Source organism: Aquila chrysaetos, chromosome 6 (genome assembly GCF_900496995.4).
Source record: "Aquila chrysaetos chrysaetos chromosome 6, bAquChr1.4, whole genome shotgun sequence".
NCBI classification, from domain to species: domain Eukaryota; kingdom Metazoa; phylum Chordata; class Aves; order Accipitriformes; family Accipitridae; genus Aquila; species Aquila chrysaetos.
In genome coordinates this window covers 33,427,584-33,450,193 of record NC_044009.1, presented here as the reverse complement: position 1 = coordinate 33,450,193, position 22,610 = coordinate 33,427,584, and the positions used below count along the sequence as shown (strand labels likewise).

The window sequence follows — 22,610 nt, the reverse complement described above, 5'->3', positions numbered from 1 at the left end:
AATTTTAACTACTATTTGAATATTCATTTTAAAAGAGTACTCTGTAAAGTGATTGGAAATATATTAACCAGAATGAAGCGAAGTTATTAAGCAAAAAGAAACTGCTGTTTCTAAGACAATATCTCAGTATCTCTCTAGATTTTATCTATAATAAACAGGTATTTTTCTTCCTTTTTATCACTGTAAGTTGAAATTCAAATTTTGGTTATTATTACAACAAATGATAAATACATACACGTTTGTTCTAACTGCATAGTTCTCTCTCTCTTTTTTTTTTTTTTTTTTCCTTCCCTTACCTTAGATGTACCTTTAGTGGAAAAATAAAGGCCAGATCTTCTCAAAAGAAAGTATAATTTTTTCCATGATTTTTTTCCCTGCTCCTTTGCATGCAAATAACCATGAATCTCAGGATACGTGCTGGAGCTTAGGAACATCTGAAAGAGAATATCAGACATGTATTTTTCTTTTCATCTGGAACAATCTTTCTGTTTCATTAACATACTCAGACAGGACTAAGGGGAATAAACCCCTAAATCCACTATCACCACAGTAATTCAGTTATGATTGCATCTAATCCCATTAAGAGTGCCTCTGATTTAAGGCGTGTAGAATGTTACACAACTCCAAGGTATGCTAAGCAAGTTACGTATTTATATGAAACATATGGTTTGAAATGAGAGCATTAGTTATGCAATATGTTGACTTCAGCAACAAAACCAGTTTAAGAAGTTCTGATCCCATGCCTCAGACCCTATTTATATAAAACTGCAAATCAATGCTACCAATGGAAGGAAAAAAAAAAAGCCATCTCTCCTTCCCGCCTGTGTTACAATCCAGATAAGGGAACTGACCTGAGTTAAAGTTAATTCAGCAAATAAATCACAAAATCTGAATCACAAAACCATGCAGGTCAGGCAGATATTACCATTTTCAAAAGGAGGGAACAAAGGTCTCAGGACCTGAAGTGCTGCTTAAGTAAGAGCTTTAGGAGCTTTAGTTGAACCAAAAAGAGAAGAGGCTGAGCCAGTCACCAAAACAGTTCCTGCCTCCACTCAAGATATTCAATGGCTTCTCTTTAGCCATTTCAACCAGACATTGTCAGAGTGCAACAAAGCTGTTATCCTGCTAAGACCAAATACACAGTTTCATTCAGTCTGCAAAACTACCCACTAAAAGCTGGCAACCATGTTAACTTTATTCTAATTCCATGTAATGCATTCATTTTTATTACTCTTCTTCCAATAAAACTTCTCAGTATGACTCACATCTAAACATACTAACCTAGAATTCTTCAATTTCCATCATGCAAAGGAATCTATGTTATCACTAAGCTCTTCAAGGAACCTTGCCCCAGGCTGGCCTGCAGTATCATAAATACTATCTAGGCTTATACAGAAGTAGGGAACAAAGGATTCTCTGGTTGATATCTGCAGCTTTCATTGCTGCATTTTCCTCCTGTCCACTGGCACTTCCAGAAAATCTGCTTTGAGGACACGAGGCAACTGATTACCAGGCAAAAGACAGACTGGCCAGTACCGGACTGCAGCAAAATGATGAAGTGAATGTGATTTTGGAAGTACAGCAAGTTCTTTGGCCACTAAATAACGCAGCCCAACCAAGACATACAAGGTTTCATTCCCTTTTATTGTTTTCCTACCTTGCAGTCAGATGCATGACTGTACCACCTGTAGACCAACCTGAGCTAATTCAATTCAGCTGGTGTGAATGCAGTAACATGGGCAGGCTTCATTTGATAGGGAAGTGTCCTAGCTCACAACTAGAAATGCATTATGAACAGCTTCACCGCTGTTCACCTGAATAGCTAAATTACAATAAGACTATGTACATCTATCTACGTGTGCTGCTGGTACACAGCTGTGGGCAAACGCAGTTTAAGCTATTCCAGCCACATTGAAGCAGATGGGTAGGTCCTGGTAGGTGTTCCAGGCTGTTAATCTTCCCATTTGCCATATATTAACAGGTTCACTGACGGTGAATATAAATGCTGAATTGAAAAAGCATTTTAACTCCTGTCCCGATTTTGGCTGGGAGAGAGTTAATTTTCTTTCTAGTAGCTGGTATAGTGTTATGTTTTGGATCTATATGAGAATAATGTTGATAACACATGGATGTTTTTAGTTGTTCCTAAGTAGTGTTTAGACTAAGTCAAGGATTTTTCAGCTTCTCATGCCCAGCCAGTGAGAAAGCTAAGGGGCACAAGAAGTTGGGAGAGGACACAGCCCGGGCAGCTGAGCCAAACTGGCCAAAGGGGTATTCCATACCATGTGACCTCACGTCTAATATATCAACTGGGGGGAGTTGGCCTGGGGGGATCGCCGCTCGGGGACTAACGGGGCGTCAGTTGGCGGGTGGTGAGCAATAGCATTGTGCTTCACTTGTATATTCCAATAATTTTATTATTACTATTGTCATTTTATTCGTGTTACCATTATTACTGTTAGTTTCTTCTTTTCTATTAAACCGTTCTTATCTCAACCCACGAGTTTTACTTCTTTCCTGATTCTCTCCCCCATCCCACTGGGTGGGGGGGGAAGAGAGTGAGTGGCTGCGTGGTGCTTAGCTGCCTGCTGGGGTTAAACCATGACAATTCCATGAACAAAGCCAAATGGAAGCTTTAGGAAAGTCTAAAAGAGTCAATTTAGGCAAAAACAAAAGAGCATTTTTTTTACACTTTAGTATCTCTGCTGAAGATGAAAGGAGTGGTTGGCTCCCAGCCTGCACAAGTGTCTTTCCCAGGATTTCTGCCATAAGAGCTTCAAACCAGAAGTGCTGTCATGAAAAATGCTTTTCTTACTCAGCAGACCAAAGTGGAAGAGCAATACAAAGCTCAGCTTCAACAGTCACTGTTGTACCCATGCTATCAATTAAAATAAAGTAGCAATAATGCTAGGGAAAAGGCAATCCTAGATTCAACTTTTTCTTTCTAAGACAGCCAAGGACTGTGTGAGAAAATATAACACGAACAAGCTGTAGACAAAACCATTAACTGTCAGAAGGAATGAGCAGTAAAAATATTTCATAGTGTCTGTAAAAAACATCTAAAACTAAAGATAGTAGAAAAGATAACTTCCCTGGGGTTTTTTTGTTGCAGGTTGGGATTGGTTGGTTTTTTTGTTGTTTTGGTTTTTTGGGGGTTTTTTAGTGGAGGTACATGTAAGTTTCTTATAGAGGGGAATGGATCCCTGTTTATGCAGATAAGAGGTAATCAAAATAGGACAAAAATAAGAAAAGTCCTTAATGTACGAAGAAGAAGTGAGGAGAGTTAAATGATAGTATGCTGCAGACAGGGATTACTGGTCACACAATATGCAGAAATAAGCTTGCACCCTCTCCCCCATCCAGTGAAATACATAACGTGATACGTATGGTGGTGTTAAATGTTACCATGTCTTTCAGATACTAATATAGGACAGCATCAAGGACTCAATTATGATTTGATTAGCTGTAAAACCAACTAATTTAAAACCAACATGAACAAAAACCAAAGCAAATAAATGTATTTTGTTGGAAAAAAACGAACCAAAATATCAAATCAATCAACAAGTGAAAAAACAACAGAAGAGGAAAAAATTGCACTGTCTTGGGTGAATATAATAACAAAAAATGCAGAAATACTAGATGTCACTGAATGCAATAAAGATTGAGAGCTGCACTCCCAACTATACAATTTATTTGTCTGCACATTCAACATTTTCAATGACAGAATGGTTGCAGTAGCGGAGACAACAACATTTGCTAAGGTGGCTGCTTCTTGAGCACTTACACACTATTTTGGAGAGTTAAAGAAACCATCTGTGAATCAAGTTTGAATTTGATGACTGATTTCTTCAAAGATGTGATGACAGCCAGCCATGATCCAGCCCAATGCTACTAGGAATGAGCAGGATTTTCCCCTGAACCTGCTGATAAATTTTGGGGGCACCAAGTAACTCCAGTGAAGAACTGATACTGATTCTCAGTATGGTCTCCTATAAACTTCAGTCAATCTGAGGGGTTTAGACTGGGAGAAAGGCCAGCAAAACCTAGACTGGAAGATAGGGAAAGGCAACGGGCAGACTAGAACACATCTAGGAGATTGACAAGAGGCTGAAATTCAGTGCATGGCTATTTCAGCCTGAAGACTGGAACAGAGTCAGATGAGAAATTGGTCAGAGAAAGAGGGACTTGCTGTGGCAGAGAGATTTAAAGAAATGAAAGCTTGAATCTTAAATCTGTGAAAGGAGAGAATGGGAACTAAGAACTTGGGGCAAGAGATGGCAATGGGGAAAGGACAAAAGGAAAAGACACTACCAGTAATTCTACCTTTCACAAAATTATGAGAGTTTGTCTTGGTAATCCTGTTCTGTCTTTAACTTAATTTTTGCATATCTAACATTTTTTTTATGTTTATTTAGGAAAGACATATTCTCCCTTCTTTAATATATTCAACATCAGGTGCAAGGTTTTTTTCATTGCTCTGGAAGATGGCTTGGACATGTGCTATTTACAACAGCTTTTTTAAATGTATTCACCTTATATGTAAAAAGCTATTAGAAAGAAGCAGCTAAATTGGTCAATAGAAGAATTGAACTCTAAACTTCAAGTCTACCTACAGAACTTGAGTATCAATTGCACCTATTAAACAATGACAAGGCGGGGGGGGGGGGGGGGGGGGGCGGGAATAGGTCTATTCTTAAAGCAAAACCAGAGAAAAGTGTAATTACCCAAGTAATAATCCTTCTACTTTGAAGATGTCACTGTTAAATTTAAAACACTGGTTGACATACTGCACAGTGAAAAGAATTCTGCTATAAATACAATCAAAGATTTTAAAAACAGAATTACAAAATTGGAGAAATGTTATTTGCAGACAAAAACAAAATGAAAGAAACCTAGGATAAAATTCTGACCCTTCAAAGTAATTAAAAAAAAATGTATTGACTTCAGTGAGGTTAGGGTTTTACCTACTAACTCAGAAGGACTCAATTATGTCAACACTATCTATGTTGTGCAGTCTATTCATTGGAAATGCTGTCATGAATATGAATACAAAAGGACCTAGCACGTACATGAATTTGTCTAAAATAAGAGTTGTTCCAATAAGCAGACAATGTTTTAAAAAAGTCACAAGCCCCATTTAAAATTGCATTCAACAAGAGTTTCACATCTAATTAGACCAAGTGAATTAATTTTTTGCTCACCTATGAAAGTTGCTAATTCTCAAAAAACAACCAACCAACCCACCCAAAGTTCTGAAAATAATTCATTACTATAAATAATTCATTACTTCATTACTATGAGGAGAGGCCTCAGATTAAAATCTTCATACTATGTTCATTTTTGACATGTTTTAAAGCATCCAACTGGCAAAAATAACCTAAAGCAAGTTCCAGATGATCCACACTGTCTACCACTAGACATGTACATACAGCATTGTGTCTCAGAGCAGATATACTCTAATCCACACAATGATACACTTCTTTTTTTAGGCTAAAGATGTCCATGGCAGAGATTAAACCTCTCTGGTATACATAGACATTTGGTATCTGTCAGACGTAGTAGTTTTACTTAGCACATGCTAAATGGATAGAAGACAGGTTAACTTTTTTTTGGTTTTGAGGCTATTTAAAAGCCCTGATCTAAAGTCATCAGCCAAAATACTCACTCTTTCACTTTCAATGAAAGTCAAGAAAAACGTACTTGAAAAACATTTTACTTGCTTACAGCTCAATCCACAAAAAGCTCTATAAGTATCACAAGTGATTTTTTCATTACTTGTAAGCATTGAGTTGTTAAAACTAATGTCTCTCTTGATACTTGACCAAGCACATCACAAATAATAACGCAAGCCCATTAACCTGTCTTAATGAAAGTTTCCAAGGAAATAGCAACTCACTGTAAACAATTTACCCAACAGCTTCTGCTGAAACATGCATAACAGCTGCACAATCCACAAAGGTATTCTCTACTTTGTGCCTAGTAAGTTTTATTTGATGAAATACAATTAATCAGACAATATAACATGAAACAGCAACAGAGGAGACCTCACAACAAATTTGTTAAGCTATCAAAATGGGATGTAAATATATATATTTAGAATTATTCTTAATCTTACCCACAAGCTCTGCATACATTCTACATATCACAATATAGGCTTAAGTAAGTTCTGTGCAAGAGTACATGGCAAACAGTTCCATTATAAAAGTCCTTATTATTTTTTTCAAACTACCAAATTACATTTGCAAGCAAAAATATCAAGTTCTATTAACACAGGGAACAAGATTTTCTAAATTAAATGTTTACGTTAAACTGCAAAATCTATTTGCTATTTACGTAGCAAAAGTGAACCAATTTTCATATAGATATGCAGCACCTTCTGAAATTACAAAGTTTTTATTTAGGTTTGTATGATTTACAGAATCTAGCACATGTCAAATTTAATTTGAAACATTTTTTACTATATTTGGCATAATCTTAACCTGACTAACACCCGCTTCTATAAGGATATAACTATTTAATACAGAAGAATGCTTTGACAATTAGTTCTTTAATGTTTTTCATTTACTGGTGGATGCTAAGGTAGAATTTATTATATAGATGCAAAAAAAATTTTGTAATTTCTGTATTTTAGTTCCTCCTTAAATATCTTGTGTTATTCTGTTGCCTTTCCAATCATTCTTTATCCTCAAAACTTACACATAGGGTTGTTGTCTTAAGACCAGTGAAAGTTCTTCGATTAATTAATTTTTCTAGTGACAAGCAAACAAGAGTGATGTGTATGTTTCCACCTTTATTACTCATTTTTCCCCTCTTTGAGAAGTAAGATGATGATCCCTGATATGGTCATTCTGTGAAATTATTCCCACTGTAAATTAAAATCTTGTGTCCACTTAAAAGATGACTAACACTGAGTGACCTACCATATTTTTTTTTCGAAGGCTACAGTAGCCTTCAAGCTAACAAATCATACTAGTCAGTCTAAATTTTCTACTCATTAAATTTAACCATTTAACTCTTTTTTTATATCCATTTGTATCACATTACCAGTTCCTCAGTATTCTACCAAGGCCTGCTGTTAAGTATGTGCTGAGTACTGCAGCGCTCCATCTTTTTAAGGAAACAGGGTCTTTCACCTAAAACACCCAATAAAGGTATTAACCATTTTTACTGCATTTTGTCTGCTTTGGCACTCTCTGATTCTGAAAGAATGTGCAAGTTTCCAAGTGTGGTCATATAATAACTGTCTGGAAGGGACACATCACTTCATATCTCATAAGGAAAAAAAGTTATTAACCATGTTTTGAGTTATTCAAACCTAGCAACAGATCCAACAGTGACAAAGAACTATGCTCACACAACACAGACCGTGGGAAATTCTGAGCTATGCTGGATCATCTTCATTCAAAGATTACATACCTGTAATATCCCAGTGTGGCTTACAGCTGCATTGGTCTCACTTGGAAAAGATATCATATGATCTGGAAAAAAGCTCTGAAACAGTAACAATTTGTATCAAAGTTCCATAAAAATAAATATAAAACTTCCTATCTCTTTTGGATGTAAAATTAAAGTTCTCAATGCAGTGCAATTCTGCAGATTCTCTGATCCAATAATTTAAGCTTATCTTAATATCATTCCTAAGTTTGTGACATCCTATATATTATTTGCTGAAAAACTTAGAATTCTGAGAAAACATGAATGGTCTCTGGAAGCAAGAGGGTTTCATAACACCAGTGCAAGTCATATTGCGGTACTTGGCCCTTAGTGTTGTTTTTCTAGTAGTAATTTCTATTGCTGCTGACATATAAGACTTGCCTGGGGATTCAATATGCTACAAAGTAGAGAGGATATACACCAACATGCTGAAAAATATATTGTCTTCTATCATTTTCATTATACTAGAAACCCAATAAAATATTCTGGAATAACTTCCATTAATAGAGAACAAGTCCTCTCAGGTTTTTTTAATTGTCCATTTTTTATGATACGAATTATCAAAATCTGACTACATTAATACCATGTGGTTAAAAAGTCCACATTTCAAGTGCCAATTTCATTACCAAGGAAAGCTCAAGGGGTAATTTATGGGACAGACCTGCAGCTGGGAAGTTCAATATAGTCATGCAGATATGAACCAGCCAAGAGTTTGGGCATTACTAATAGAATTTTCTCAAGGCTTGGACAAGTTTGAAGCTAATATTCCCTTGACCATTCAATGTCCACTGACTTTCATTTTTAATAAAACTGAACTACTGGTAGGGTTAATTCATATCAACTCATTTCTGCTAAAGCATTCTTGCTATACCTGGGACCACAGTACCCAGAAGAATGACTCAACAGGAACAGTAAGGACTGATAAGTCACAGCTCCTGATGCTAGTCATAGCTGCATGTCTGCCACACTCCATAGCTGGTTCCACAGCTGGTTCTCTACTAACTGGAGACTATCTCAAGCTTAGAATTTTTCACTAGTGCAGTGGTATCTCCATGTCAGGGGCTTACATGATTTGCCCAGCTAAACAGAGGTGGAGCAAGAAAAAAACCCTCAGATCTCTTATATCTTTTGGTATCTTAATATTTACCTTTTCATCCTTTTCACAAGTAGGTAATTTGTGTTCCCTTTTACTTTTCACCTTTCAAGTCCTCATACATATCTGCTATTTCTCCCTTTGACATCTGAAACAAGCTGGCTTTATAAGAGACAGCATTAGGACTGATCCAAATACACCATGCATTTGAGCAACCAGATGGTGAGTTTCTCCTGCTGAGCCAGGACTGCTTCCATGGCCTTTGCCTTCAGCCAAGGTCCAAATCAGCAGCATTAACCTTTGGCAACATCCTTGAGTTATGAGTTGTGTCTCCTCTCTTTCCACTCCTTACATACACTAACTCTGGCTTCACTTTCACTTACTCCTAATAGGTTATGGCTGCTCATGGCCTTTTGTGTCAGTTGTCATTTAGCTGCAGCAGTGAGAAGCTGCCATTGGGCAGCACTGGGCCATAACATTCAATTTTCACTTTAACAATAAAATCATCTTTGCTACAGATGCCCCTCCTCACACTGCTTCATTTTATATTTTGTTGTCACTTGATGGAAACTTTACTCAATTTCAAAAATTTTATTTTGTCCTAGGTCGTAGTGTGCAAACTTCAATAAAGTTAAACCCATGTCTGCCTCCCTCACCCAAAAAAAAAGAAGTATGAACATGGATGTTTTACAATCACAACAAAGGGACAGGCCGACAGTTACATGCACTACAATATATTCCTATATCCCATATATTCCCTCCCAATTATCCCTTTTGACTCATGTTACACCAACAGTTTTATACTCTGCCTATCTGTGTGCAACAGAAAAGACTCTTCTGCAGCAACAGCAATTGCACCACTTCACAGATGTAATGTTAGGACTTACCAGTGGATTTTTAAAAAACTCATACTTTGCATAATTTTTTCTAAAATACAGTTTGTTTTCCTCTTCCATTACCCAATTTGACTGGACTTCCATCACTAATTCATGGTCCTCTATAGCTCTTCCTGTAAAAAAAAACCAAACAAATTAAAAAACCCCAACACATAACCTGCACCAGAGCCTAAGAGTAGAACATGAAAACAGAAGGGTCAGATAATAAAAATATTATTAAATTAAATTAATTTAAATGAATACAAAACATGAAACAAGCAATCTGAACACAGTCCATTAATCAGGTCCACGTTACACCACATTACTGTTCCACCTCAGTAGGGCCCCATTTCTGAGGTAGGTCACAGGTGGGCGGGCGGGGGGGGGTGTGTTTTGTTGTTGCTGTTTTCTTTTACAGGGGCAGCCGAGGGCTTTACTCCATTTCATGGGCAGATCCACGTTCGCCCTGCAGAAGCCAGGCAGTTCCTGCTCTGTGATGCATGGGGCAGGTGGCAGCAGAACACTTCAGCCACTCACTCAGCCTGCCTGGGGTGTCAGGAATGTCCTTCTAACGCTCCTTTCTCTAATGTATCATTCGTAAAGTGAAAGTTATATGCAATATAGAAAAGCACTCGTTTGTCATCTTCTCTCCAGGCCCCTACTATATCCTGAAGCATTTCCAAAACTGACAATGAACTTAGGGCATTTCAGTGTGTTAACATTTTTGCACAAACCAGGGATACTGAGAATTTTAGCAGCCATAGAAGTAGCATATGCAAAAGGAATGGTAAAAGTAAGCCATGAAAAAACCTAAAAAAGAAAACAAAACAGAAAAATAACCTACAAAGTGAATCCTAACGTGTAGCTTGGCTTTGCAGTGGTGCGAGGGGAAGAAAAGCCAAAGAATTCAGTTATTTGTACCACAGCACTGGCGTTCAGAATCTGTATTCTCACTGCTATAGACTGCTTCTGCCACTCTGATTGTTGAATGAATTTTTCGATTTTACAGCAATATGAAAAGCACTTATAGGAAAGATATAGAATTTAAAAACTCTCCTGTAGATGTGCTGTGTATGTTGACGTGTTGCATATTCTGAGTAATGCAATGGGACTACTCATAGTGCAGGAGGTTAAGCATAAATCCTGAAAGACTATGGGTAATTCCTGTACACCACTATTTATACTTTCTTTTTTTTTTTTTAATAAATTTCAGCAGCTTATGAAATCGTGTTACAAAAAAAGGATGAACATGCTTCCAAATGAGTATACAGTTTTTGTGGCCACTTGTACTTTGTTGTAGACTCAAACTAATGAGAACAAGATGAAGTTGAACAAAGTTGTAGATTTTATTTAAATGATCACTGGTACCTCCAAATTTAAATTACACTCTAACAATGAGTTATAGGTTAAGAATAGTTTTGAGATCTAAATTTATGTCTCCCTGTCAATTATGGGGTTTTAACATCCAATTCTGATCATGGTTTCAAAGGGAAAAGGCAATTAAAAATATATTATAAAAAACCATGTAACTCACAATTTTCTGATCACATTTTCTCCACTTCACTGCATTACCATAAGGGATTTTATGATATACTTTAAATTAATGTTGATGCTCTCACACAACTGCCTGTTCAGAAAATTTTTTAGAAATCATAACAGATAAAAGAATAGTATAGATTTTTTTTAAAACTTAATTAGGTGTAACATTAAATGAATGTAAATGGTAAATTTTTGCAAGTGGTCCTGGCTAAACAAAGAACTAGAACTATAGCATCTTTTTGTTGATCTTCTCTTGCCACCTCTTTCGCCAATCACTGCTTCATGCTTCTGCACTGTCCAACCTGGTGAGTAACAGCCTTATTGTAGCCTGCAAATCTGTAAGCTTCTTCAGGAAGTTTCCAGCTAGCAAATTTAGAGACAATACACTCGTACACCTAAATTTCACCTCAGTAGGAAAATATCAAGCTCACGACTAACAGAAGACAAAGCACTCTCATGATCTACAGATCAAGTAGGGAGAAGTTAAACTTCCACTGATTTTAACTCATTCTTCATTGAATTTAACTCATTCTTGAGCCCACAAAGACAGAGATTAAGGATGCTACACAGAACTCGCATTTTGTAAACAGATTAAATGAAGCAAATAAAAACATAAAGCAATTCAGAAAACAAAAAATAGCCCCAAAATACTGAAAGAAAAGTGAGCATTTTAAAATCTTGTACAGGCTGCTCTACTCCAAAACATGTTCTTCAGATGCAGGGTTAAAGAGACACTAAAGAACTGTAGCTCTTACTGAAAGCCAGTATTTTTTTTCCTTTCAGTTTTATATAGAGAAAGTGCTCCTCTGGGATGACATTTAAAACTCTTAAATGCTTGGCATTGTGACATTTAAGAAAATACCATTTCCTCAAGACTTACTTCTTGTACAAAAATCAGACATTCTGCATCACCCCAATGGATAGGTAAGGATGCTGGTATTTCTTTATTTTTAAGGTGTCACATCACAGAATATTTTACAATTGATTCAACTTACTTTCTTGAAGGAACTGAAACACTGAGTTAGTGCCCTCCAAAACACAGCCCTGTAATCAAATTCCTAAATGTTGCCATGAAAAAGCTGCACTTTGGTTTAGTTAGATCATTTTTTCTCTTCCAGCTAGCCTGGAGAGTGTCCACCTTCCTCTCTACCACCTCTTTGTTACTATTATCTCTAACATGAGGAGCACCTGCTACAGTCCAAAACAGTCTCCTTAACTATGGAAAGTACCTAAAGCGCATGAAAGAAGATTTAATATTGAAGTGCATGACTGAACACATTTCAAATAGCCTCCTCTCTAGCCACCCAGCAGGGGAAAAAAATTTAAACTACATAAAAAACAGAAAAGCCATTGCCCAGTACTGTTGCAGAGATAGAGCTTTGTGAGCCTTTAGACTACCTAAAAGAATGCAGATAGTGAAATCAAAATGAGAGACTGAAACACAACAATGATGCGCCTGTTTTGTCAAAACAAAAATTTCTCACTAGAAAAGGAAAAATTTCAGGATGAAGACAGTACTTTCCTTGAAAAGGAGAACAGCTATGGAAAACTGTTCTGTTTTCACCGCCTGCCCTGTACAGGGGAATTGCAGTGGAAGTATGGGACTCCAGCACCAAGGTACCTAGTAGCAGGGATGACATGGCATCATCCAAATCTAGGCATACCTCAGCTGCCTTCAATAATCTTAGACAAGGTGAAAAACATCCAAGAATTTCTTTGAATTCAATAGCTTCGGACAAACAGGACACGTACCAGAAGCACACAGTTCTGAAATATATTGCTATTTATAGTGCTGCAATAATCGTTGTACTTGGAGCCCAGGCTACTGCAAAACTTCAGAGGCGGGTAGGAAGGCTGAGCATCCTGGGTGACGAGGCAGCAGCAGCGGGCTGCGCACAGCGTGGGTGCCCCATGGCAGGCAGATGGGGTGCACCGGCCAGCACCCCGGGGAAGCAGCGCAGGTGGAGGAACCATCTCACCTGCCCACTTGCCCCCACTCAACACCACATGTTCAGCACTTGCCATCCGAAGCAGTGAGGACACGACCATGCTTAATGTTCAATAATACAGCTTCACAATAAAGGGCATAGAGGTTTGTGAAAACCGGGATATACAGACTGTGGTTTTATGTTTTCTTTTAGGTGGGATTTTTTTTTTTTTTTCCTTTTTTTAACCTTCACATGCAGATACCTCCACACAGCAATAAAGTCACACTCCGGTGATGTAATTAATGTCTGTCTTGATTAAAAGCAGAACGCTGTGCTCAGCTCACTAAGAGTCATGCAATTATATCTAATTCAGGAGTATTCAGACAGCTGTTAGATATTAAAGAAAATGTTCACTAATTGATGAATGAATTATTAATCCCCATCATACTGGAATTTACACAGACACACACACTCACTCACGGTACTTCTCCTTTCTATATCCATTCATTTAACTTGGGAGCAGAAAAAGACTGACCAAATTTCCATGGGTAAAACATACAACAGAATAATAAATAGCAAACAGTCCAAAACTAAATCATCATTTGAAAAATATTTTTCCATGCTACTCATCCAGTGCTTAAGAAGATACTTAAAGCAAGTCGAGATCAATATGTTAAACCTTTCAAACAAAACCAGATCTAAAAGTATCATAAAAATAAATCCATTATTATTATTCATTATTATTAAAAAAAAAAATAGATTATATCTCAAGTTATTCCTTTCCTTGGCTGCTAATGCTGAATTGCCATCCTCATCATCTAGGAAATAATTTTATTTTAAAAATGAAAAATTCACCTTTTCTAAAATTATGCCCAAAGCAGCTGGAGCAATCAGAAGACCATATGGTGAATGCAGGTCTTCAGACCTGCATGCCAGCAATTTTGAGAATTTCAGAATCTTAGGAAAAGCAACTTCACTAATGATTTGATATTGAAATCTTCCAAGAAATCCTTCAGATTGAACCAAACACACTACTTGACAAAAAGCGTATCGTGCAAATAAATAAACCTAGAGAAACAATGCCACTATTGTTCTGGCATGGATTGTCAAAAGTGTCTTCTTCAATAGTTGCTACACTACTTAAACACCAGCCACACTATAAAATACAGAAAACACTTCTACTATTTATACAGTAGTGTTGTCTAAAGCCATTTTTATACCTCCTCTTCTGTAGCAGTCAGTCATTTATAGCCTCGACCCAGATTTAACTCTGACCTTACTCTGGGCTGGAAGCATCTTACAACTGATACGTTCAGCGCAAAAGGTTATAAATATCTTTGAAATGTTACAAAGCAAGAAAAAAAAATTTGAAAAACGTTTGTGGCTGCCTTCATAGGATAAAGGTGCAGAAAAGGGCAGAAAACAGTTTTAGCTTTCGTAGTTCATCTTTAAAATATGGCTGTTAAACATAATACAGTCAGAGATGCACAGTCAAGTTTATTTTACACAACTGCACGAGTCCAGATTCCCTAGATACATACACAGAAAGGGAGCTTAACAATAGCTTTCAGTCATATATAAATATCCATGGTGTGTGTTGGGGGGGGGGGGGGGGGGGTTGTTTGGGGTTTTGTTGATGGTGTGTGGGTTTTTTTAAATCAACAGTACTGGAATTACCAGGTACCAGTGCAGACTCTTCTGAGAATTAAGGACTCCAAGGAGTTTTCAGTGTATTTTAGAATGCAGGAAGGCCCCCAAACCATCCTCTTTCTCAAGCCACACTTTGCACTAGCAGCTGGAACTGCCCTTGACATTGCAGAAGTAGTACTACCTTTGGTAACTCTAGTACAGTGCAAAGTTCAAGAATAATATGGAAACTTTGAGTGACATGAACTTAAAACCATATTTTTTATGGCATTTGTCTTCTAGTAGATTTTTCTGATATAATTCCCTATCAAAATGAAACACAATACAGTACTGAAACCTAGTGCTGCAAAAGGAAGTAAGATTGTCTGACCAGAGTATCAATTCAGTACTACATTCTAGCAGTGGGCTTCTAAACTCATCTTTTGCTGAGTGAAGTCTTCCCTGTTTCTGCATTTTTTATATCTCTGCAAACATCCCCTTTCTCCCTATATTGAATTTGTCTTAATGTGTTTTTATACTGCAAAATTAGGTCTATACACTACAAAAAGGAATAGAGACCAGAAGTTAAAATCATAGTTGTAATCTGAAACCACAGAGTACACCTTTTAAACTGTGTAATAGAAAAAGGGGGTTTTTACATTAGAGGAACACTGATGATGTGGAAGGAGTTCAGAGCATTTCGTTTCCAGCAACTTAAAATACTAAGCATAAAGTAACTTCAACACAATTCATTGGTCCATAACTGGAAGTTTAGAAGAATGGTTTTCTTTTGCTTTTTAGGTAGTCCTATCCAAACTGACTGTATTGAAGGAAAACACTGACAGCCTACTCTGATGTTGCTTCTGAAGACTGAGTCCTATTGTCCAGATAGAATAGCACTGTGTAACCGCTTTCTGTCCTTGACATCAGAGATTTCATTCAGGTGTGTTGGAAACAACAAAGATTTTATTTGCAATGAAAATAACCCAAGTCTTGCTAGAGATAAGCAGGAAATACTAGTAAAAGAGGAAGAACTGCCAAAGAAAAGCAAGGAAGAATTTGCAGTAAGAACCTTAACGGTCAGTGTCTTCCAAATCACTCTTACAGAGGCAGATCAAGCAGTGTGAGGCAAATATACTATGACAAAATGTACTTTATAGCCATGCTTTAAAAAAAAGAGAAACAGAAGGAACAACCCCCCAAAAGAACAAATTCACATAAGCCCTCCCATCATTTTGCTTCCAAGCTTTTCTAATACAATTGTACTTCTACCTGAAAATGAAAACCAAACACCTTATTTACTGCCATACCATTGTATAGTATTAGCCTTACCTAAACCTGTGTGGGTAAGTTGTTCAAACAGAGTCCAGCTGTGGTCATCAATATAGTGGTTCTTCAATATCAACAGCTGACATACATCCCTGGCTGTTATATCACTTGGTACTTCCAAAGCTCTGCTAGTATCATCTTCACTATACACTTTAATTACCTGCAATAAATACAAAAGCTAAAACATCCGTAAGTTTAATCTTTGATTCAGTTAGTCCAAATATGTTCCTCTCTCAGCTTCATGACTGAAACCAGAACCTATACACTTAGGATGCAATACTAAAGACAGCCATTTCTCTCTAGTGCAATGGCACAATTGAGAACAGAACAGCTGAGCAAAGCACATCCCACTTCTAAATCTAGCTAATGGACATCCCTTGCCACAGGACACTGGACAGATTGGTGCATTCACTTTAAAAAAAAAAAATTGTAATGGAGAGGTAAATAAAGCCGGTGAAACTGTACATTCTCATATAAGCTAAAGAAGAAACCACAGAGGATAAACAGTGAAACTCAAGAACTCTATGACTGCAGAACTGTGGAAAGACTTGATAAAGTTAGAGTTAGTTCAGAGAACGGCAATCAGATTCGAGATGCTTACAATTCTATAGAAAATAAAAACAGGAGATGCTAGAGAGCTGCTTCAAATTTTGACAAGCAAGAACTGGAACTATGAGTAAAAAAAGGCATATACACATACACACAGAATCAAAAACATCATACATGGAAAAGAATTACCATCATATGAGGACCAGGAAAGTAAATAAAATGTTCTAGAAGATATACATGCAAAAAACTTATCACAAAGCAGACATTTTTTTATCGTGTTTTACCTCAGTTGTTTTTTCAAGTTTATTCTATTAAGTACATTGGGGTATGGGGGGGAAGGAGGCAATACAAACTCTCATGACTTATCCTTGTCACTTCAACTTTTAAATTTCAGTAAAAAAAATTATTTTTCAACATTGGTACACATTTTAGAGTCCTGAAGAATGGGTGTCCATTAAGTTCTTGGAAGAGTTGAAGCTAAACCTGCTTACACTTAGTTTCAAATGAAAAGGCTGAGGAAGTCTTATTGCATATTGACTGTTTGAAAGAACGCATGATCATTTTGGTATTTTTTCCTGTATTTTCTTTCTCTGAAGAAGGATGAATCAAATGATTCAGATGAATCAGTGAATTGGATGGAATTGATGCAAATCACTAGTGCTCTGTCTTCAGAAGCTCTGCACGGTGACTAATCCCATTAAAGTCAACACAGAAGGTTTTTTTGTATAAGAATAGAAAATAATTTCATATCCCTCACAGTAGCCAAGAAACTCAATACTCTGTTAGATTTCCTCTATTTCTCATTTTTTTAAAAGTAGACAAAACACAAAAAGTGAAAAATATTGAGACTCCTGACACAAAGACCAACTCTTATCTGTGGTGCTGTATGTTGGAATAGTAACATAGTTCCTAAAATAAAACAGATGTTTGAGATTTTATTATAAACACAAACAGGCGGGTAAACATGAGCAGTAGGTAGAGAAGATTTGATGCAACATTAAACATGCCATAAAAGTCTTCCAGGTACTCAGAAACACAGTGAGTGATCAAGTCCAGAATGCATCTTTTTTACTCTTTGTATTTTCAAACAAGCATTTTCACCCAAAAGCCACTCAATGTCATGAGATTGGGAAGTGAATGCATGAATTCATCTGTAAGAATGGAATTTATTCCCCAACATTTACATTTTTCAGTAGTGTGAAGTAACACTGAGCAACATTATTCCCTTTCCATCTAAACAGTAAGAGTCTGAACGTCCCTCCGCAGTGCAGTGCCTGCTGTGTACTGTGCCAATGGAAACACTCAGTAGCTCACTTGCTAGTGACACTCTTGACCACAACAGCAAAGAACTCGGCACAGATTAAACTACCCTGCCTATCCTATCTGTCCCAAAGCACAGACATCCTTAAGACAAAGGGCACCCAAGATGTTTTTAATTTATCCCAAAGATCCTCCTCTCAGTTTATTCAATTTATCCATATTCATCAGAATACACATCTAACCTGAACTTCATGCACAAAACCTAAATACCATTGTAAACCCTTCATTAAACAACAAGACACAAGTTCTTACTTTAAAGACAAACAAGCATGTTATTCTCAGCCAGTCCTTAATTGCTACCTTACTAAACACATGCTTATTTCAAGCATCTAATGAACTATCAGCAATGTATTGTTGCCCTAACTTGTTACAGGAGCTCTTCCTCTGGTTTCTACAGAAGTTGGTAGGAAAGTGAGCAAGGAGCTGCAACTGTGTCTCCTGCCACCTGCTTCTCTCCAACTAACAGAAAAAAAAAAAAAAAAAAAAAAAAAAAATCACATCAGCTCACCCATGCTTTCCAAATATCAGAACAAGGAAAAAGGACTCCATTTGAAAACCACATAGAGATTAAAGCACACTGATGGCCCTACTCCTCTCCAAAAACCTGTTTTTCTCTACAGAACTACATATACAGCAATTCTGTTACAAACTTTGGCCCTGCATATTAGATCAGCATGAAGTCCGTGATGATTTGCTTTAATATTTCAGCTAATAAATAATGACAGCTCAAGAGTTCCACACAAGGTTCAGCCACCCTTGTCACAACACCAATCTCCAGGATACAGCAAACATTAAAATCACGCTTCTAAAGTAGTGAAAATCTCTCTCTTCTCATGAATGAACCATCTTAAAGCAGAGTCTTCCATGGAAAACAGGCAGACCTTGGAGAAAGTCAATTCAAAGTTTCCACAGGCCTAAGCTACAGCTCAGTACTTACATTTCATACAAAATGCAAAAAGACCACATTGATATTGAATTCATTGACTGATACTGCCCAAGCAGCCGTGGTTGATGGCTACAGTTGGTTTTATATGATGTCTACGCTTTGGCAGCATTCCCACTGCTAAGTGAGACTGGTAGCAATGCAACCTGCTTGCAGCAGGGGTCTTGTTCCACACACAACTTAAACTCCTACTCCAGTCACACAATGTTCAGCAGTTCAGGATAAACCGGCATGAATTATTAAATTCCTGCAGTATTTACAAGGATTCAAAGATGAAATTAAAAGAGGTGTCTGGCAGGGTGCGCCGTGAATGGGATGGAGGGCTGTACAGGTGAGTAGACAAAACAGCATCCCATCACCTTAAAACATGTCCTACTCTGGGCAGCACTGAAGGTCAGGGACAGCTTCATCAGCCTCTCCAGTAAGTCTGTGTCAGGCTGAATCTAAAAGATTTTACAGGCTGATGTGCCAGAAAGGAGAGAGACAATATACAAGGGGAAAGGAAAGGAGAGAATTAAAGTGACTTTCCTAGTATTGGACTAGATGATCACTGTCGGTCCCTTCCAACTGAAATACTCTGTTCTATTTCTCAATACTCTCGCAATACAGCCAGGGTAAGAATCCACACCAGTGCCCTGGCTAGGGACCCTGCCAGCACATACTAGCAACTACAGTTTTCTCCAGGTACTCATCAAGCTAGGTGGTGTGCTTGTTTTACAGCAAGAGCACGTACAGCCCATGCTGAGGCCCTTGACGGACGATTTTTACAGAAATTCTTTTTAAAAGGGTTAAGAGTCACAGTGCAGATGACTACTCTCTTATTGCTGAAGAAATAGAAAAAGACTTTTTAAAATGCTGAAGACAGCAACACAAGTCATGATAATGAGCTGCCTGCAGCCATTCAACTCGGGGAGTGGGAAGCCTTGGAGGTGGCCTTGGACTACAGGAGCACAGCTAAAACAAAACAAAACAACACAACAACAAAAAACAACGGAAAAAACCCGCAGAGTTTATATTCTCTGTGAGTATTCTCACTCAGCTTTCTCAGTATAGGGAAATAAATCCTGCGCAAGTCTAGGACAAGGGATCACCCAGCTCACAGATATGACATGTGCTACCTTACAAAACACAAATGCTGTGCCCTTTTTCTCTTCCTTGCAAGGGATTCAAATACAGCAGGAGACAACAGACAGGCAGCCACCTAATAGACCCTTCTGAACTTCTGTTACAGTTTTAGTTTAATGAATTGAATGTGATGGTGTAAATCTCATCAGTTAAGAGTGACCTTTCAGGGGGTTTTTAATTAGAAAAAGTTGCTCAGTCTGCGCTTTCTGCTGTGTTTGAAGCAAAGTCTCTTGTAGGATTTGCTGGGAATGTATTTGTTCCAAGGGGAGCGGATCAGATGAAAAAACATAAATTCAAAATCCCGTTTTTCCTTGGAAATATGTTGCAATAAATACTTCTCTTCCCAGAAGCAGAGGATGCTTTAACAAAGGGTAGGAGGATTATGCTAAAGATGCAGTTATGCTGACCTCCCATGGAGATGAGGACGCTTGAGTGACCACTTCTTTATTTTTACTAGCAGTTATCATCATGCATTAGGCTGGCCAATCATCCCCACTCTCTTCCATTTTTTTCCCCTGAAAATTTGTCTGAGGAGTAGCACGCAAGAAAAGAGCTGCTAATTGAGAACAAGTTGTCACTACAGCTTTCATTACCATACACTCTCAAGCTTTGTTCTAAAGCAAGCTATTTAACTTCCCTTGACTACACCTATTAGTAGACAGTTACACAAAGTTGCCTCAGTAGTGCTCAAATCTTCTTCTTTCCTGTCTAGTTTATAAATACAAGGAGATTTTAGTTATTCCCAAGGTCACAAAAAGAAACATCTCACCAGTTTCCATTTAAGGCACTGGAAGTAAGAAATTAGCAGCTCTGAGATCTTCTTATAAGAGGAAAGCATCAAGCTGAGCATGACAAGCATCAATCATTTTCATCGCCTATGGGAGCAGGCAAGGAGGTACAGCTTTCCTACGCATCCTCTTTCCATTTTTCAATATATTAAAAATCAGCCAAGATCCCAGCAATGCATCTTTATCCCTCAAAAAAATTATTTTTTGTAAGAAATGTTGCTTCAAAATAAAATGTATGATTGTTTGTATTCCACCGATCATCTAAACTCAGAATGTAAAATCAGTGTTGACAAATATAACCCAGTATTTAACACCTGGTTTTTATACTAAAAAATAATCAGAAGGAGCAAAAAAATCAGAAACTGTTCCAAAGAATAAGTAAAAGAGTACATAAGGTAATCAGTGTGGGAGGAGACAGGAGCAAGAGAAGGCTGGACTCTACTCCCCCAAGTCTTCCTCCACACTCAATCGCCATCACTACAATAATTAAATAATGTGTTTTGTAGACTTTTAAGAAAGGGTGTCCAAGTCTGATACTTCAGAATCTTCAAGCCATCTGTTTTGGAAGTTCCAATCTGCAGAAACAGCACAAACATATGGAAGGACCATACCCTGCACTGAGGAATTTCAAATTTCAAACCAAGTCCTAACGTGTGAAAAAAGCCAGGTAGGTGCAACAGAAAAAAAACCTCTTAGCACATGGAGTCCATATTTAGGTGCCTACATCAAAATGACCTGACATTTACATGACTCTTAATGCTCCTGCATAGCCATTAAGACAGTGGATGGTCAGCACCTTTAAAAAAGGCCACTTTTATTTATAAAGATAGAAGCACCAAACATTAGCTTATCATTTCTACAATTATTTTTCCCTCATGAATAAAACATTGCACATTTTGTTCTTAAATTACAATTTCAGTCACATTTATGTTAAATGCACAGTTATTGTATGCAAAACCAGGCCTTAAAAAGTCTTACACTCCAGGGTGCCATCCTTCCCCTGAGATCCTGCCTGATACTGTGCTAACCTCTGTCTTTAGTGTTAACTAACAGGCTATTTGCCTGAAGCATTTGTTCTCCAACTTCCAACCTTGCCCCCTGCTAGACAAAGTTTTTTGCTTATTGATATTGGCAGAGGGTACAGGAATTTGGAGTGTATTTGAACTACAATGGAAGCACTTGGAAATTTCTAGCATTTTGAACTATTTTATGACTTCTAGCAATAGTCTGACTTGGTTTTAGAGAGAATCAGAAGAATTCTGCATTCATAAAAATATTTAAGGGCAGGTTAACTCACAACTAGTTAAAAAAAGAAAAGCATGTTAGTAAAGTCTACTGTCTTCGTTATCAGGTGTGAATGCAAGACTTTCCCTTTAAATATCCCAGTCTACAGTTAAAAGGCCAGTTTCCAGTATTCCCTCCAAAGGGAAGATTTCCAGGCCAAAAGGATTCTCACGGTTTTCAGAAATCTACACCTGTCATTAAAAAAAAAAAAAAAAGTGCACACAATGATAAACTGTAACTGCTCATTGTAAAGCACTATTTTCTCAATTGCCACAACAGGAGATGTCCAAAATTTGTCCTGTCCCTGTGAGGAATGAACAGAGGGAACTGAAGCACAGACACAAAACAACAGAGGATTCGTTAATATTTTAGGCACCCAAATCCAAAATGGTGGTCATTAAGCCTGTCAACCCCTCTTCTGAAGAGGGTTCACAAGGTACCACATGATTTCTGTGCAGACTTGTCAACGTGTATAATTGGGCAGGTAGGAACTGTCACCCAGTGATTAGGGACAATTACCTGGAAGCCTGTCCATAGGGGAAGAGGGCAAATCGGAGTTCCAGCATGTAATCCAAAAAAACAAATTTATGTAAAATACATGTCCCAGTAAATCCTGAGTTCTTATTTGGAAGACAGTATATCTTCAAGAGGCAGAAGGAACACTGCTCCCATGCAGAAAACTATACAGGATATATATACAGTAGCTTAGGTGACACTAGCATTAGACTTAAAATCTCCATCATGCACAGACTCCTTGTATTCCTGTCAACTTCAGGA

General features: G+C 37.6%; 1 protein-coding gene across 1 annotated transcript in view; it reads right to left on the bottom strand.

The window, feature by feature from the left end:
• GRB14 (growth factor receptor bound protein 14) overlaps positions 1-22,610 on the bottom strand; it is a 67,444-nt gene that overhangs the window by 13,199 nt on the left and 31,635 nt on the right. Inside the window, exons 3-6 of the mRNA XM_030019002.1 lie at positions 15,828-15,984; positions 9,415-9,536; positions 7,417-7,491; positions 297-434 (exon numbers count right to left, since the gene is read on the bottom strand). Of these exons, the coding sequence (XP_029874862.1) occupies positions 297-434; positions 7,417-7,491; positions 9,415-9,536; positions 15,828-15,984 (492 nt within the window). The remainder of the gene's footprint in view (positions 1-296; positions 435-7,416; positions 7,492-9,414; positions 9,537-15,827; positions 15,985-22,610) is intronic.